General features: G+C 45.5%; 1 protein-coding gene across 1 annotated transcript in view; it reads right to left on the bottom strand.

Moving 5' to 3' along the window:
- The window catches only part of LOC147706385 (tumor necrosis factor receptor superfamily member 3-like), a 149,466-nt gene that overhangs the window by 14,826 nt on the left and 116,793 nt on the right, over nt 1-17,847 (bottom strand). Inside the window, exons 4-7 of the mRNA XM_086932881.1 lie at nt 16,065-16,220; nt 10,962-11,055; nt 5,897-6,021; nt 5,706-5,810 (exon numbers count right to left, since the gene is read on the bottom strand). Coding sequence (XP_086789007.1) covers nt 5,706-5,810; nt 5,897-6,021; nt 10,962-11,055; nt 16,065-16,220 — 480 coding nt within the window. The remainder of the gene's footprint in view (nt 1-5,705; nt 5,811-5,896; nt 6,022-10,961; nt 11,056-16,064; nt 16,221-17,847) is intronic.

Here is a 17,847-nt window from a genome sequence, read left to right as displayed (position 1 = left end):
TGCATAGGAAAGCATCTCCACAGTACTTGATCAATTGGGCTGGGGGACCACATAGATGTTGAAAAGCGTGGGGCTCAAGGAGGAGCCCTGAGGGACCCCCTGGTCCAAAGGATGTTTTTTGAGTAATAGGTGCCAATAGAGACAGTCTGAACCCTGTCTGCAAGAAAGTCCTTGAACGAGTCAAGGGCAGCACCCTGAATACCTATCTGATGGAGACACTGTATCAAAATGGAAGCATATATCAAACTACCCCATTGCTCTCTTTGTGTTTAACAGTTTCCAGCGCCACGCCTCTATCTAAATTGAGCACTTTCTTTTATTTTTATTCCTGGCCCTTTTCCTGTCTCCTATTATCCTACAGGAGGCCTTTCTTGCGAGTCCTCTTTCTCACTCCTCGGAGGCGGGTTGGCTTTGCTGCTGCACTTTACCTTATGATCAATACAACGACATGTGAATTGATCAACAGGAAACACTAATATGATACAGTGATTGTTGTTACTTTTATTCTATTTTTGTAAGGTAACAGAAAAAGTCCAAAAGGTAATATTAAAAAAAAAAAAAAAAAAAAAAAGAAGGACTGTAAAGTAAACCCTGAAATTTGAAAGGATCACCGAGGTAAGACGGAGTCTAGAGTGCTCCTCTATGTTTCATGTCTGCTGTATCTTCGCAGCCGATAAACAAATAACGGTACTGTTTACAGGATAGACCTTGTAGTAGGGAAGCCAGATAAGACTGGCATAGTAGGTCATTTTACTAGCAGAGATCACAGTAATATGCCACTGAAAGTAACTGTTAATTCCATCTCAGAGGAATAAGTCAGAGGGGACAAGGACCTTGCCTGCTTCTGAGTTTCAAAGCTCTTTGTCTTGGTTTCCACACCCAAGATGGCGGCTAAACTGTTCATCCAGAATGCTGAATAGTCTTACTCTATGGAGTTGCTCAGCTGAAGTGTGTTAGTTAAGTGTTGGAATGCTTTTTGTGTCTTGAATGAGGCAGAGTACAGGACCATAGACACCTCTCTAACACTGATTATCTTAGAGATAAGTATTTGGCTGGCTTTACAATTTAATTTGCAGCTCTGAAATCAAGTGCCATCCGAATCTGATAGAAAATGATGACAGCTTAGCCTGTGCCTTGAACAGCTCTTTGCTTGATCCAATGGTAACAAAGAAAGTTAGATCTAGGTTCCAACCTATTATCTTGTTGATCGCGGATGTAATTTTGGACTAGGCAACTTTTATCCTTCACATTCCTCTTGGCACCTCTTGAAACGTCCTTGTAACTCCTAAGTGGCTGGTCTGAGTGAAGGACAGAGTGAACAACAAGCATGGTCCATCAACAATCCCATACATCTTTCATAGTAAGCGACTTCACTCTGCGTCAGGTTTAGGAATTGCCAAACAGCAGCAGGCTTTTATGATTCCAGGAAAGGCTTTGGCTTGTGAATCGGGCCACTGTAACTTGTCTCTATCATTGAACATTTCTGCACCACTTTTTACAACAGGTCTTGGAGTTGGCCAAATGTCTCTCCAAGCTAGTGCCCTCGCTCTTCTTCTGATCAGATGAAAATAAAATGCTGGCTCTGAAGGGACAGTAATTATGATATAACAGGGGACAGTGGAAAGAAGGCACACTGTGTCACATGTCCCAAATATGTTTCCAGGCAACCAGTGCAGACTACATCTTTTCACTGAAGAGCAGAAGACAGCACCAAATGGTGAAAGGGAATGTGAATAGGACAGAAATAGTGAAGCCTTACTGAGAAAGTAGTTTGGGCTCTGGCTGATATATAATGGTTGTACATGAACACGTTTCAGCTGGGCCGGATATATGATGGTTGCACCTGAATATGGTGGAGCTGTGTGCAGTACATGATGGTTGTACCTGAACATGTAAAGGCGGTGCTTGATATATGGTGGTCATACCTGAAGATGGTGCAGCTGTGTCTGATAAATGATTTCTGTACCTGAACATGTTGGCGCTGTGCATAGGCATTTGAGGCTATGCCAAAAGTGACAATCTAATTTAAAGATGTATGTGCATACCTACTTTACTCTTCTAGAAACCAGCCGTGATCATCCCGAAATATCAGAAGATGCTTTCCAATTCACTTGTCAGAAGAAGGAAGCGGGTGACGCTCTGTTACATATCCTACTCCCTACACAAAACCATGGAGGCTGTTTTGAACCCACAACAAAATAATAATATTTACAAAATTCCCCATTGGGGTTTAAGCGTCAAAAGTCCATAAAGAGAAGGCACTGGGCTCTCCTACCAAAGGGCTAGTGTTGTTATTAGTGACCCCAAAAGTACAACATATTGTGGATCAAGAGGTTTGAAACAGAGGAGTTATTGATCCGGAGGCTATCAATAACCCGGCTTCTTCTATGAGTGCAGTTCGCGCTCTAAGTATTTCTCTGGGTCCCAAAAGCAACTCGATAGTATCCATGCCTACCCTTACATACAAGGGTGACCATGAGCAAATGTACACTGGCAGGCCCTTCTGTCCCAACTCCAACAAGTGGGGGACGTATGAACTTGTCTTCAGGTGTAAATGAATGCAGGGCACAGGAAGAACCATAAGAGACTGCAGAATACAAGGGGCGACTGAGCCCAGCGTCCAGAAGAGCGAGATGTGCAGCTCCTCAGGTATCACACAAATCAGTATAGAAGGAAAAAATCCCTGTGGGTACACTTCAATATCAAGTTAACAAACACAAGATCACACATCAACCCGTTACATCCTTCCAACTTTCTCACTTTCCTTAGATATCCTCTAATTGCTACGGTGGTTTTGTTCGCAATCCCTTTTATAATTAGGGTCAATAATCCGGGGAAACGGACTGCGGGCTGGAATCGACCGGCATATACACAATCCACCCATCTGGCATTGGTTAAAAGTCGCAAATTTCCACTGTACATTTCCATGCTTTTGATGTTGTTGAAGTTGAATGTGTTAATCGTCAAGACACATTATACTTGTCTGGCTTCTTTACTCTCCATATGTTTTTTAAGTTAAATTGGTAAAAAAAAAAATAATGTATTGTGTTGTTTTATATTTTGAGAATTTTTAATTCACCAATTGTTAGGCCATTCAATGTGATGAAATTGTGTTCTATGCAAATAATAAATGAATGTGAAATTTTTAATCTTTATAGTGGCTTCCCAGAAACATTTGGTCCAATCTGCAGGTGTGGAAAGTGATAAAGTTAGAAGGATGTCACTGGTTGATGTGTGATCTTGTGTTTATTAACTTGATATTGAAGTTTACCCATAGGGATTTTTTTCTTCTCTACTGTGTAAGTGCCCTATTCTTGTTGGGTTTACAAGGGGCCCCTCTCCTTTGTCTCAGCATCACACAAATCAACCAGTCAAGTATATTTATAAAGCGATACAACCACCTACATTGTCTGCATGGTGCCAACTCATTTAGACCAGTTTAGAAGGGGGTGTCTATCTGAGGAGAAAGCAATGAATACCACAAATGAGAAAAAGTAATGTTTAAAAGGGAATTCACAAATGAACCAGTCTTAAAATCACTGAGGGGTGATTGGCAGTTCTTTAGGGCTTGCAGTTTCCATGAAGACTTTGTGCAGTTGGGAAGAACAACATTGGACAAGGTGTCAGAAAGTATTCATAAACATGGACTTGGCGGTAGCAAGAAGGATACACACAAAGCGGGCAGTTCTCAGGCAACTAAGACAGAGGTGTGGTGCGAGAATGTAGATTGGTGCATGGATGCTATAGAGGTGTTTTATATTGCTTGGAGCTGACCCCATACACATGAGAAAACGTGGTGCTTATGGTGAAGATATCATGAAAGTGATTGAAGGAGCTAAGAGTGGTCGATGGAGTAAGTCTAGGGACCTGGAAGAAAAACAGGATTGAATTGGACATGAAAGGCCAGTACATCTATAACAGGCACTTTCTTGGTAGCTTGGATGACCTCTGAGGTGCAACATGGATTAACAATAAATATATTTCTTGTAAAGTACGAAATTGTGAAAAACATTGTTGCATTACAAAACTATGTTTATGTGATCTCATGTTGTACAGGAGAAAAAGAAGCAAGTCATTTAAAAAAGGGAAAAAATGAATTAATTTCGAGTCTCCATAGTCATGCATCCCTGCACATCCCATGAATGTCATGTCACTCCCCCTCTCATTCACATGCCTCAAAGTTCCACCCCATGCCACTTTGCCATGTTCGACCTCCCATTCTGTGCCATATGCCAGCCCCTGTATGGTCTGTAATCTCACATCTCCATCCATAATCAGTCATGCCATTCTTCCAAGTGTTCTCTGATATGCCCCACCACCATGCCGTGTTACATTGCATTTACATGCATGCTCCGCCATGTCTCACTTCTATACACACACTTCTACGCCACAAGCCCACATAGTCTATGCTACGTACCAGCTCTATGCAATCTATGTCATGTCTTGCTTTAATGAATTCCCAGCTATGTCCTACCTCAGGCATACACTGACATCTTGTTGCCCTACCTAAGCTTCAAGCACGTCTGTATGCCTTACACCATGCATACATGTTCCTTGGGGCACCGTACCCCTGTGGAATGTGCTGCCTTGTCTCAATCCCATGTATGATCTTTGATTTTACCCCTCCATACATGCTGTGCATCTTCTTCATGCATTGTCTGTGATGCTCCAATTCCAGTGATACCCAACCATGTCCCAGCTCCATGAATCTCGTCATGACCCGACTCCATTCACAGCATCCCATGTCAAATGCTAATTCCCTTTCTTCATGCATACCCATACCATTGCAGCCATTTTCGACTTCCATGTATTTCTGCCATGTCCCACCTCCAATTCCCAACCCCTTCTATGCTGTCATGTCCTAATCCCAAGCATGACCTGTTATTTTGCACCACTAATCATGCCTTGCCTGGCTGCACTCCATGCATTGCCTGAATTGTCGCACCTCAATATGTGCATTGCCATGCTGCACCTCATTTAAGCCTTGCCCTGTAGCACCACCGAGAATGTCTGCAATCTTCCAACCCTGCACATTCAATGCCATGTCTCAACCCAAGACAGTCTTTGCTATGTCGCTCAAATATGACGTTGTCACTAGACCCCATTGGCATTCATGCCTTGCCTGTCCCACCTTCATGAACATCATGCCTCGTTCAATGCTACATGCGTACGCCACATCCCACCTTCACACAATCCCTGCTAGGTCCTACCTCCATACAGACCTGCCATGCCCCCTTGCCTACCATGTTCCCATCCAAGCCATATTTACTGCATTCCACCCATGCCTGCCATACTGTGTCCGACCATCATGCTTTCCCATACAGACTTCACCAAATTCCACTCCAAAGCTACCATGCAATGTCCCACTGCCACGCTTAGGTATGGGCCAGATCATGCATGCTGCATGCATGCCACCTCCACGTATGTCCTGCAATGTCTGGAAATACTACATACCGTGTCATTTGTGCATATCCTTCCATATCTCAACCATGCACAAGCCCTAAGACCTACTGGGAGTTGACATAGTGATATACAAAATGCCCAAAACAAATGTACACTCATTTAAATCCTATTATCAATGCATGTCCTCCAAGACCCCAACCAGATGAAAGCAGCCTCCATGCATTTCCTGCCATGTACACTTCGATGCAGGCACTCCCGTGTTTTGAGGACCAGGTCCAGTGACCTGTAACAGAGCGACTCACCAATCTTTTTGTAGATGGATGGATTACGGATCAGGAGTACGGCCACAATCAGAAAGAGGCTGACCAGAACGCCCACCACAAGGATGATGACAGGGTTCATAAAATCTGAAAACAAGGGTGTATGTATATGAGAGTGGTGAACACCAGAAAGAGGTAGGGGGGACAAGAGAAGGGACACACAGTTCACTTACTCCATTCCTCGCTCTTGGCTTCTGTGTACACCACCGCTGTGGTCTTCGTTGTTGGGATTACAGCGCAAACAGCGTCTGAGGTGGCAGTGCCAGGGACCATGACCTGCAGACCTAGGGAGAGACAGCTGGAAGAGACAGAATAGGGACACAAGGGTCAGGACAGAGGGTGACAGGAACAGAAAGAAGTTAACATGTGACGATCTGCAGCAGGACACGCATAGCCACTCTGTGAGGCCGACACATGTTCATCACTGACTTGCGCCACTAACAGCTGCAGACACAAAAGAAACACAATCACAGAGTTCACTTTACAGCTTAAAATGCATACAATAAATAACAAGAACACAATAACAAATCCTCAACAATCACTCACCGTGTTTGACAACCTCACATGTAATAATCACTCACAAAACATACATGCACCTCTAATGAATGAAGACAATGACCATGCTGCAGCAAACATACAGCGCAGTAACCAAACCTGCTCTGTGTTGCGCAAAGGGGAAAAAGCAGAAGGGAGCCATATCTACTAAGATCGAACTGCCTCTGTCATCCCCTGCACTGGTGCTTTGCACGATGCAAAGCCATGCACCATGGTGCAGATGTGCACGTGTGCTGTCTAAGATGGGATTTGCACAATTTCGGTAGAAATTCCTATCCCTAGACGAACTTGCAAGGATCGCACCCATTGGATGTCTGATAGTCACTGCAATCCAACGGTTTTGCTGACACATGAACATAGCTCCCCATGTCAAGACCTCTTTATGGAGGCACTACTTTCTTACAAAGAGCCCGAATTGGTTATCTTAGTAGATCAGGATTTGCATCAAACTCTATGGGTGTTTGCAATCATTAACCCAAGTAGTTCTCCAGTAATGCCCAGCTGATGCAAAAGGGATGCAAAGCAGCACAAAAACGTTCATTTTACGCTCACAAAAGGCCACCTTTGCAGCACAAAATGCAAAATCAGTCACTCAGATCCGCGCATGCACCCACAGATGCAGCTCTCTGAGCATGCTAAAATCACAATATCAACACAAGGAGATGATGGACGGAGCGCTGAAACTTTTCCGACACTCTTTAGCTCACTTCGCCACCTCAGTGCAGAAATCACAATATGGGCCAGGCGCGCAAAACCCATTGGGCTCACCGGGCTTCAGCCCCCCCAACCCCCCCCCCGTCGCCTCCTCTGCCCGGGCTAAGATGACACGCACTGAAATGATGCAAGAAGGCTGCGCATCCGATCCGAGAATATGATTTTTTTAATGCTTTCTGAGAGGCCCAGCAGCCCGAGCCAGCGAGCCTCTGAACAGTTTCAGCGAGTGAACCCCCCTGCCCTGACCTCTTGTTTTCCTTTAGAGTGGCGCGGAGGTGAATTCCTTGCCTGAAGGCAGGGATTTCACCTAAGCACTTGATGGGTTGTGAGCATGGGGTGTGAAGATGTGCACAGCAGGGGGAAGGCATGGCCAGTTAAGGTGATGCTTTTCCTTTGTAAAGGAATTTCTGCTGGCATCTTAGCACCGGGTGTGCTGTCTGTGCACTTGTATAGATGTGTATTCCATACAAGTGCACAGACAGCAAACCCTGGGCTATGACGCCAGCAGGATTTAATTTACAAAGGAAAAGCTTCACCTGCACTGGCCATCCCTTTCCCCCTGCTGTCTATGCATTTGACCCACATTGATGTACACAGTGAGAGCTTCGGGAGGGGCTGGATGCCAGGACACAGTGCTGCTGATCAGCCAGACTCCACAGTATAGTATCAGAAGAGCAGGCAGCAGTTTTTTGTGTAAGTTCCAGTAACTTTAATGCATTTTTCAGCACAGCATTACCTACTGCCTGCATATCAAGGTTACTGTGAATGTTGTTCTTGACTTACATACATAGAAACGTCAAAGAGGACAGTCCCCTCCAAATATGCAAATGTAGTGTAAGTTTGTAGTGTTCATTTTTTTTTGGGGTCCTAGTGGGTAATTTTAGAGTTCAGGGTGGGTGTGGGTTTTAGGGTGCCAGTGAGTAATTTTATGGTTCAGGGTGGGTTACGGATTGGGGTTCCAGGGGGCAATTTTAGGGTTCAGGGTAGGTATGGGTTTTGGGGTGCCAGGGGACATTTTAGGGTTCAGCGTGGGTATGTGTTTTGGTGTGCCAGGGGTAATTTTAGGGTTCAGGGCAGGTGTGGGTTTTGGGGTGTCAGGGGGCAATTTTAGGGTTCAGGGTGGGTATGGGTTATGGGGTGCCAGCGGGGAATTTATGGTTCAGGGTGGGTATGGGTTATGGGGTGCCGGGGGGGAATTTATGGTTCAGCATGGGTATGGAGTTTGGGGTGCCAGGGGTAATTTTAAGGTACAGGGTGGGTGTGGGTTTTGGGGTGCCAATGGATTAATTTTAGGGTTCAGCGTGGGTATGTGTTTTATAGTGCCAGGGGTAATTTTAGGGTTTAGGGCAGGTGTGGGTTTTGGGATGTCTGGGGGCTACTTTAGGGTTCAGGGTGGGTATGGGTTATGGGGTGCCATTGGACATTTTAGGGTTCAGCGTCGGTATGTGTTTTGGTGTGCCAGGGGTAATTTTAGGGTTCAGGGCAGGTGTGGGTTTTGGGGTGTCAGAGGGCTACTTTAGGGTTCAGGGTGGGTATGGGTTATGGGGTGCCAGGGGACATTTTAGGGTTCAACGTGGGTATGTGTTTTGGTGTGCCAGGGGTAATTTTAGGGTTCAGGGCAGGTGTGGGTTTTGGGGTGTCAGGGGGCAATTTTAGGGTTCAGGGTGGGTATGGGTTATGGGGTGCCAGGGGGGAATTTATGGTTCAGGGAGGGTGTGGCTTATGGGTTGCCGGGAGGCATTTATGGTTCAGCATGGGTATGGGGTTTGGGGTGCCAGGGGTAATTTTAAGGTTCAGGGTGGGTAAGGGTTTTGAGGTGCCATGGGATTAATTTTAGGGTTCAGCGTGGGTATGTGTTTTATAGTGCCAGGGGTAATTTTAGGGTTTAGGGCAGGTGTGGGTTTGGGATGTCAGGGGGCTATTTTAGGGTTCAGGGTGGGTATGGGTTATGGGGTGCCAGATGGGAATTTATGGTTCAGCATGGGTATGGGTTTTGGGGTGCCTGGGGTAATTTTAAGGTTCAGGGTGGGTTTGGGTTTTGGGGGGCAAGGGGGGAATTTATAGTTCAGCATGGGTATGGTTTCTGGGGTGCCAGGGGTAATTTAAGGTTCAGGGCGGGTATGGGTTTTGGGGCTCCAGGGGGGGTGATTTTAGGGTTCAGGGTGGTATTGGGTTTTGGGGTGCCAGGGGGTAATTTTAGGGTGTGGGGTGGGTATGGGTTTTGGGGTGCCGGGGAGGGATAATTTTAGGGATAGGATGGGTATGGGTTTTGGGGTGCCAGGGGTAATTGATTTCAGGGCGGGTATGGGTTTTAGGGTGTGAGGGGGTTAATTTTAGGGTTCAGCGTGGGTATGTGTTTTGGTGTGCCAGGGGTAATTTTAAGATTCAGGGTGAGTATGGGTTTTGGGGGGCAATGCATCAAACTAACAAAAATGTGTGCTTTAATTGTTGCCCAGATTCAAATGCAGAATTCATCACATTTTTTTCTCAGCTTGACCTGAGCATTAACCGATCCTGATTATCTGCCATTTTAGCTCCGCCCCATTGATTTATATTAGCCACGCCCCTTCATCTGCCATGTTAGCCCCCCCCCCGAAATTAATACCTAGTTGCGCCCCTGATATGGGCGCAACCTCAGGCTGTGAGTTTAACCGTCTTGTATTCTTACTCTAATTAATCTCAATGTCCTGCATATGGTTCTATATTTCTTCTTGTAAAATTTGAAACCAACACAGACAGTACTTGGGGTCCTGAATTTGGATAATCCTAAACTTTTTTTTTAACTTTAATTTCAACACTGGTGCCCTTTCAGGTGCCTGGTCTCCGTTTTATAATTGCCTCCCACGCCTGGCACATGTCTCTCCCCACGCCAGGGGTTTCACACTACAACCTCAAAGGTGTAATGTCGTGATCTGTGACGATGTTCGTCACGTCGCGACGTAAGGGTCACGTGACCCTCAGTTAAGGAAAGTTACGGGACGCGTTCACGTCGGCAGTCGGCGACGGAGGCGAAGACCCGATTGCACCAACACCCTGGCTCCTGTGTTCAGTGTCACGCAAGTGGGCCCCTGATATAAAATAGCGTCACCTACCTGTCGTGTCGGGTCTGACCAACTGCCCAACACAACAAAAGGTCCCTCACTTCTCCACGCTAAACATGAAGAATCCAAAACTGAGATGGCGGCCATTTTGATGAAAGCAATTATTGCTCATTCACAAAAGCATGGCGATATATTGGAGGAGAACACCCCCCCTTTTTGTGTGTGACCATTCGAACTAACTGTATTTGTGGTGGCTGCTCTTGAGATCAGACCTGATGGCTCTGGAAACAAGGTCTCCAAAGCTTAGGCTACCTGCCTGAAAACCAAGGAAAATGTTAGTCTTGAGAACAAAGCATCTGATCCCATTCGGGGAGACACCTCTGGGGGGAGAGCTCCAGCTTCAAATGAAGGACTGTGCTGCTCGAGGATGCCCCAAGCAGGAAGCGCCTAAGTGTTTGTTAATCTGCTAAAGCACTAAAGGTGATGTGCATAAGTGTTAAGGTACAAGGCGCTTTTGGACATTAACATCTCACCAAAAGGCGACCCCTACAGGTGAACTCTATAAAATGAACTCAAGATCTATGACGCGACCTGACATTTAGGAAGTGTGACTCATAAAAAAATGGCGTAACCAAAAGTCTTGGATGGAAAGGATTTGGCCAACGCTACTTAGCCACTGCACATCCCTGTGGGTAGCAATCCATTCTACTGAATTTAGATCAGCTTTGTCATTAAACAAGATGGCACACCATAAACAAAGCATTCTTGCCCCCCTCCCTTGAAAGGAACATTCTGACTAGAAAATGTCACACCCACTTCACTTAAATAGAACATGTATGTATGTGACAAAATATGTTGTAATGTATGTGTAAACGAAAGTTGCTATGACTTGACATGGCCTGTTTGCTTGGGGTTACCCCAAACTCACTCCGTATGTCGCTGGCACCGGTCCTCTAGCGATGTTTTATTCTGAAACCACCCTTTAGAGCAGGCTTTGCACTGTGTGTCGGATGTCGTGGTACCTGCAAAGCAATAACAAACAGAACAAATAAAAACCATGCTTTTGTGCACATCTAGGAGCAAGCTATTTTAAGGTGGAAACTAAATGTAGAGCAGGGGTCTCAAACCTTTTTTGTACGAAGAGCTACTTAGGTTCTATAAAAAAAGAAGGGAGGATGAGTGGATGAAAATTTCACAAAGATAAGGTTGGATATTTGAGATGGCAACTTCAAAAAGTTGATGGACGGAATGTTTGAAATAATCTCAGACACTGGCAATCACTTGGGACGCATCTCAATCCATTGTTTTTGGCCCACCATGCCACCTGAGATTGCACCTAGCCATATGCAAATCAACCTTGACCCTGCGCCGTATGGGAACAGTCCAGTCTGTACTGCCAAGTGGGGTCCTCCCTGAAGTGGAATACAAGCAACGTAGGACTTGCTTCGGCCTGATATGGGCTCATCAGCTAGGTATAGCTTGATTTCAATGACACAGTGAGCATGGGCCCACGTCTGGGCATACCCATCCCACTTAGGGCGACAACTGCAACAACAAGGTGAATGATGGAATGATTCAATTAATCTCAGCCACTTACATTTGCTTGTAAGGATCCCGCAAGGCTTTTAGGTCAGAAAAGCAACCGGGTGCACAGCCTATGTGAGCGCACTGGATAGAAGTATGCTATTATCAAGTGGTGCAAATGGGTGAGTGGAGAGCCCTAGGAACCACTCCAATTGAGTAGACGGAGCTAACAATTCTAGAATTACGGGGTTACCCTATGCACTCAAACAACAGTAGAACAGTATGTTAAGTAACATGCAAACATTAGGTACAAAATACAAAGCGACAGAAGATTCTTGGAAACTCCAGAGGGAGAGTAGTCCGTTGGAGTCCTTTATTGCGTTAGACAGCCAACCGACACGTGTTTCATCGCTATTGCGAATCCTCAGAGCTATAATGGCTGTGTCAAAACCAGAAGGTCGCGCAGCTGGTGATAATTCCGACGCAGCCGGGACCGTGTCCATTCGGGTGAAGATGAAGACAGGGAACTGGTCTCAAAAACAGTATGAGGAAGCTGTAGGCAAAATCATCATTACATTTGCTTGGGCTGCATCCTACTATAAAATTTTTTGCCTACCATGCCACCTCAGTTTGACCCAGTAGAATGCTTGTCCACCAGAGGGTGATATTTTCATGCAATGGTGAGCAGAACAGAGACCGGACAAGAAGTCAGGAGGCAACACTATTTAGAGCCATCAAGGGTTAGGAGTATTAAGTATGAAAAGAACACAAAGAAGGAATTACAGAATAGAAGGAAAAAGTGATCCAACAAAGAGGGCACACAAGATCCATTATAGATTATGACTGCAGCAGGTGACCTATCCAACCAGAGCAAAGAGATGGATATTGAGAGGCCGCTACAGCTCGGAAGTATGGGCGAGAACTACAAGTGAATGGCAAAGAGGTGGACGTCCAGGCAGAAACTACAATTGAGAGCAGGTCATTGTGGAGAAAGATGGATGTCTTAGTGTCCAATTGGTGAACTTGGAGCCAAGTCAGATCCTGGCAGAATGGAGGGTTGAGGGCAGATATTGAAAAATGGCAGGTTTATCAAAGACACCATACCTGTCAACCTCTTGCCTCACAAACGAGGGGGAGGTCAGGCATTTAAGAGGGGGCCTTCATTAATGCCTAATGAGAATGAACACTTTATTTTGGGGTATAAAGGTTCGAAAAGCGAGTGAAGTTCTGTTAGCAGCTCGTGAACCGATGTAAGAAATAGGTGACACCCCAGAGTCCGGTATGCAACAACGGCAAGTCCTACTGTCACTCACACTCCACGCACAAGCCTGAACTCCACTGTTGTGAACTGATGCGAACTCCAAAGCAGTGTTCAGCCAGTTCCTTACCCTCCCCTCTCTCCGCCGCCCCCACCCGTTCTCAGCAAAGCCACTTCCAGTAACGTGTTCCCGCCAACGCTCCAGGGGCTTCCTTATTTTCTCGAATGCTCACAAGCTTCTTTCTTACCAGAAGGGGAAGTGCAGCTTCCTTCCTGGGGAGGGGTCACGTGGCCCGCCTCCAAAAGGAGAAGTGGAGAGGAGCTGTGCAGGCCAAGAGAAGGTCGATTCCCATCTTCTCTGCAGTACGGTCTGGCAGTGCGCCCCTTGCCTTATCCCACTCCTCTCTCTCAGCATCAACACTGCCTCGGCTCAGCAGGACAGAGCCTGAGATGGTTTAACATGGAGAATCTTGGCTCACAGTCTTCAAAGTACCACAGTGGCATCTTGCTTGTGTCAGACCCAATCAATCCATCAGGGTTCTTATAGAGTGCGATCACTCACTTGTAAGGCCTCGGTGCTGGGGGGAGAGGAATCTGCAATTAAGTCGAAGAGCCAGGTCTTGAGGTCCTTCCTGAATTGAGGCAGTCCTTCCTGATCCAGAAAATAGAATTATGTTTTGGGAACTTTCTTTGACTTGAGGAACTCTGAACTAGGCATTCTGTGAGGTGATGAAAGCTATCTTCAAAGGGTCTGCATGAACATCTACTATTGGCCGTCTTTGAACCAGACTCTGAAGACTTCAGTTCAAGAGAAGCCAACCCCAGGGACTTATACCACAGTCCTTTTACCATCATCCTGTGAAGGTACTGCCCTCCGTGGCACGGGTGACAGGTCGCTAATGATGAAGTGCATGTGTCCGATAGTTCTGCCCTGCTGCTTGGTCTCCAGTGATTCCATGGGTGTGATCAAGGCAGTGACCATCCACAGAACTCATGCCTACGATGGCATGCATGCACACGCTAACGAACACACGCACACACACACACAGGCACACACACAATGCCTCCCCCATACAGGCCATTGAAGGTGGCCAGCAGTGCGCGACTGCTAGCCACGCTGCGAAACTCGCATGCAATGAGTAAGACTTGGGGTATCTGGAGCATGTTCTTGGATCCCGGCTGTCCCTCCACTCTGCTGACGAGCACCTTAAACAGAGTGTATGGATCAGGTCCATACATCTTCGTTGTAAGAGAGCCTAAACTGTTAGGTATCCAAGCACAGCTATCCTGGCTGGAAACTGCTTGGAGACCTTACACCTTGGCATTCTATTCTCCTGATAGAGCTGCTAAAACAGGTAACTCTTCATTAGACATTCCGATCCCACTTTCTCCTTTTCCACCCTAAGTCACCAGAAGAGAAATTAAGAGTCAAGTAAACAGTGGAGCAAAGGTTCTACCTACTTTTATTATCTAATGGACCACAGGGTTCTGCTTTCACTACGTGCCATATGCCTCAATAAGTCTGTAAATACCTGCTTATCCTTCTTGGCCACTGCCTGGGTGCTGCCTGCCTCTGCTTCTCTGCAGTCTGCTCAGAGCTATGCTCTGGTGGATGAAATGGTGATTGAAGGGGTGGATGAACGGATACTAGGACTCTGTGTCTTGTGTGGGGACCGGCTGGCCATCACACATCCCTCTTTCCGTGGTGACCAAACTTAACGATCATGTTAAGAAGGGATTGGAGCTGATTGTATAGTCACGTCTGTCGCTGGGTGGCTTTGCGTGGCTTGCCGCTTGTGGCACAGACTTTGCTGTGGATAAGAAGCTGAACAGGAGTAGTTGAGGGGACTCGCAGCAATGTAGAGCCCGGGTGCTTTCTGTGTAGGGTTCAGGGTAGATCAGTACTAGATTTGTATCACTGAGAAGTTTCTTTTCTCCATGAGGCACTGACAGGAAATTAATTTGTTATTACAGACCTGTCTGACTAAAGCAGCCTTTTTCACACATTTTTACACCTTATTTGTCAAGAATGTCCCGTCTTGGTTGGCAGTTGATGTACAGTGCATGCCGCAGTAATCAACCCTGACCACGAAACCGTGACCCCGCATGTTGTTACAACGTGGTCGTTACAACAACCACGTTGTAACAACGCATACCATTACCCCGTAAGTTGTAACAACGACTTGGGAAGGGGGAGAAGGTGTTGGATTTAAAATCCAACACATTCCCTACTGTCTGCACAGACTGGAGTTGGAACAGTACATTATACAATTTCAACATCCAGTGCCCCTCTCCGCAAGTCATTGTTACGAATTGCGGGGTAATGATATGCGCTGTTACAACGCAGTCGTTGCATTCGTTGTTACGACCGCGTTGTAACAACATGCAAGGTCACAGGCAGCAGGAAAAAGGCATATTCCATGCCACAGCATATCAGATGCCATGGGTAAACAAAGAGTGAAGGGCAGCGGCCGGAAGTTCAGGTCCAGTTCACTTTTGATGACACTGTCCAATTGTAAATCTGCCAGTGCTCACTAGAGGTGGGCCGCGCGAGAGCCGAACCAAGGGTCTGCCTAGGCTCTTAGAGTCCGTTTGCCATGCAAATCATACGCCAAACAGTGGTTCCTGACCCTTGGGGGGTCACCACAGCCTCCTCAGGGAGTCTGCGATTATTTAGAAAATTAAATATTATTAGCATATTAATCAAGTGCATATAAAGTAGCTAACGGTCCAATTTAAAAATATTAATAGTAAATGTAAATGTACAGGAATTTATATAGCGCAAATCACCGAGCGGTTTCTAAGCGCTTGCTTAGGGAACCCGTCCTGGTATTCCCCTGTGAGATAACCCCGGCAGGGTATCCGCAAGGTGAAAGCCAGGCATCTCGCCGCGAGGGGCCGTGTAAATGTACTGTAAATGTGAAAACATTTGAAATTGGAGGCTAAAAATTAAACTAGTATCCTCAGTTTGATTCGTGGGAGCAGTGCAAGTGCATCAAACAGAATATAGTATGGGCAGCGAGTGGTCCTCCGAAGGGTGTTGTTTGAGCACTATTAAACTGGGTGTAACACTGCTGTTTACAGTGAGAAAGACAGAAAACTCTGGTGAACAACTGCTATAAAAACAAGTTATCATTACTACTGTCCTCAGAAGCACACTAACAGTTCACTGAGGCAGGCTTGTGCATGTGGCACAACACTGACACAAAGTTCCACATGTAAAGGAATGAATAGTTAAAATGGCCTCACCAGGCTTGGCGACCTCCTTTCCTGGGGGACATTTTGAATGTGTCTCGCAGTGCTTGCAGTCCGCCTCTGACGTCAATCCACAGAACATTCCAGGCATGCATTTGCACGTAGTCTTCTCTGTCAGTGAACAGGAGATGTCCACTTCGAGGCCCAGCACTGTCGTCAGTTGGCAAAAAAAAGAAAGATGGAATGAGACGACAAAAAGAGCGATTTACAGATATCACTTATCACGTGCACTGAGCATCTCTTATGCCACATACAATTCTGCACAACAGTGAGGAAGTGGCAAAGTGCATTCAATTGAATCAACCTGCGACTACAGTTCCCAAAATGCAGTAGGTTGTTAAAAGAGAGCTCTAGACTGGAAACATAGACCCAGATTAACAATCATTTTGCGCTGGGTTTGTGTCACAAAAGTCAAGCAAACCTATGCAAAATGTTTTTTTTTAATTTACTTTCCAGCGCAAAATGTGTTTTGCGCTAGAAAGTTGCCTGCTTTGTGTTACTCAGCGTCAAGGGAGCATTTCATGGGTGGTACGTGGGCATTCCCGTATAACCACCCATGTTTTTTTTCCCGCTCTCTCCTTTCTCTTTCTTATCTTGGGGAACTTGTTTTTGTCTAGAACTATGAAACATAGTTGATATTAATGTCTGCTGCGAATCTAAACTGTGTTCTCTGCTGTCTCTTATAATGAATGCCGATGAAGAGAAATAAAAAAAAAACACCCATGGTTTCAGACCCTAAAACCTATGGAAAAACAATAGTAGATAAGGCTTTGTGCCACAAAATAACACCACTTAAAAGCAGGAATTAAAAAGGAGAAATGGTTTTATTTCTCCAAATTTTTCCAACTCTGCATGTGAGCTGCACTGTACAGCACACAAAGACGTGGAAAAGTTTTAAAGTTACTATAGGCATGGTATTTTGTCCTGGAACAGCACCCTTTCAGTACAAACCCTTTCCTAGGCTCACACAGACACCTTTGCCTATGGCGATAAGTGTGTGTGTGGCGCTGTGCGGCCTATACAAGTGCCAGCACTCGAAGGTGAGCAGGAAAGCGTCATATTTTTTTAGATAAGGCCCTTTCCTAATCTCTCCTTCTCACGCAATGCAGAGAAGCAACTTTGAGTGCTGCCCTACATTGGGCGAAAGTTTTGTTGATCTGGACCATGGTGTTCCTGAGTAAGGTGGTAGATGTAATCAATAAACAGACTGGTTAGGTACCAGGGAAAATGGGGCGCACAGCTAAGAGTATGGCTAAAGAGTAAAGTTCTAGTATATCTTAATCTATTGCTACTAGGCTGGAAAGGGAGGTTACCTAACTCCCTTAATTATCCTGAACTAAGTCCAAGATTTAAACTTTATAAGTATTCCTGCCGAGGAATCAAAATCATTTACGATATTTATTAACAACAAATACGATGTTTTTCAAAATTCATAAAGCAAGTGTGAAAGCAAAAGTCCAAAGTCTCATCCAATAGATAGTCAGACTCCCGGGTCTTGTAATGCGATGGTCCGTATTTTTATTCCAAATCTCAAAGTTCAATCCAAATTCAAATTCATAAATTCAATGTTCAAGTCAAAATTCAATCCAAAGTCATAGGTGCAATGTTCAAATCAAATCCAAACTTCCAAAAAAAAAAAACAATCACTGCAGCCAACACGTGTTTCGTTGGGCATTAATCTCATGCCACATAACTTCCTCAGGGCTGCAAGCCAAAATAATAAAACAATAGTGAAATATACTAACAACAATAAGACTAAAGTTAGTACTATTAATAA

This window comes from Lissotriton vulgaris, chromosome 7, assembly GCF_964263255.1.
Source record: "Lissotriton vulgaris chromosome 7, aLisVul1.2, whole genome shotgun sequence".
Taxonomy (NCBI): domain Eukaryota; kingdom Metazoa; phylum Chordata; class Amphibia; order Caudata; family Salamandridae; genus Lissotriton; species Lissotriton vulgaris.
Note: the sequence above shows the minus strand (reverse complement) of the source record. Positions and strands in the feature narration are given on the sequence as shown.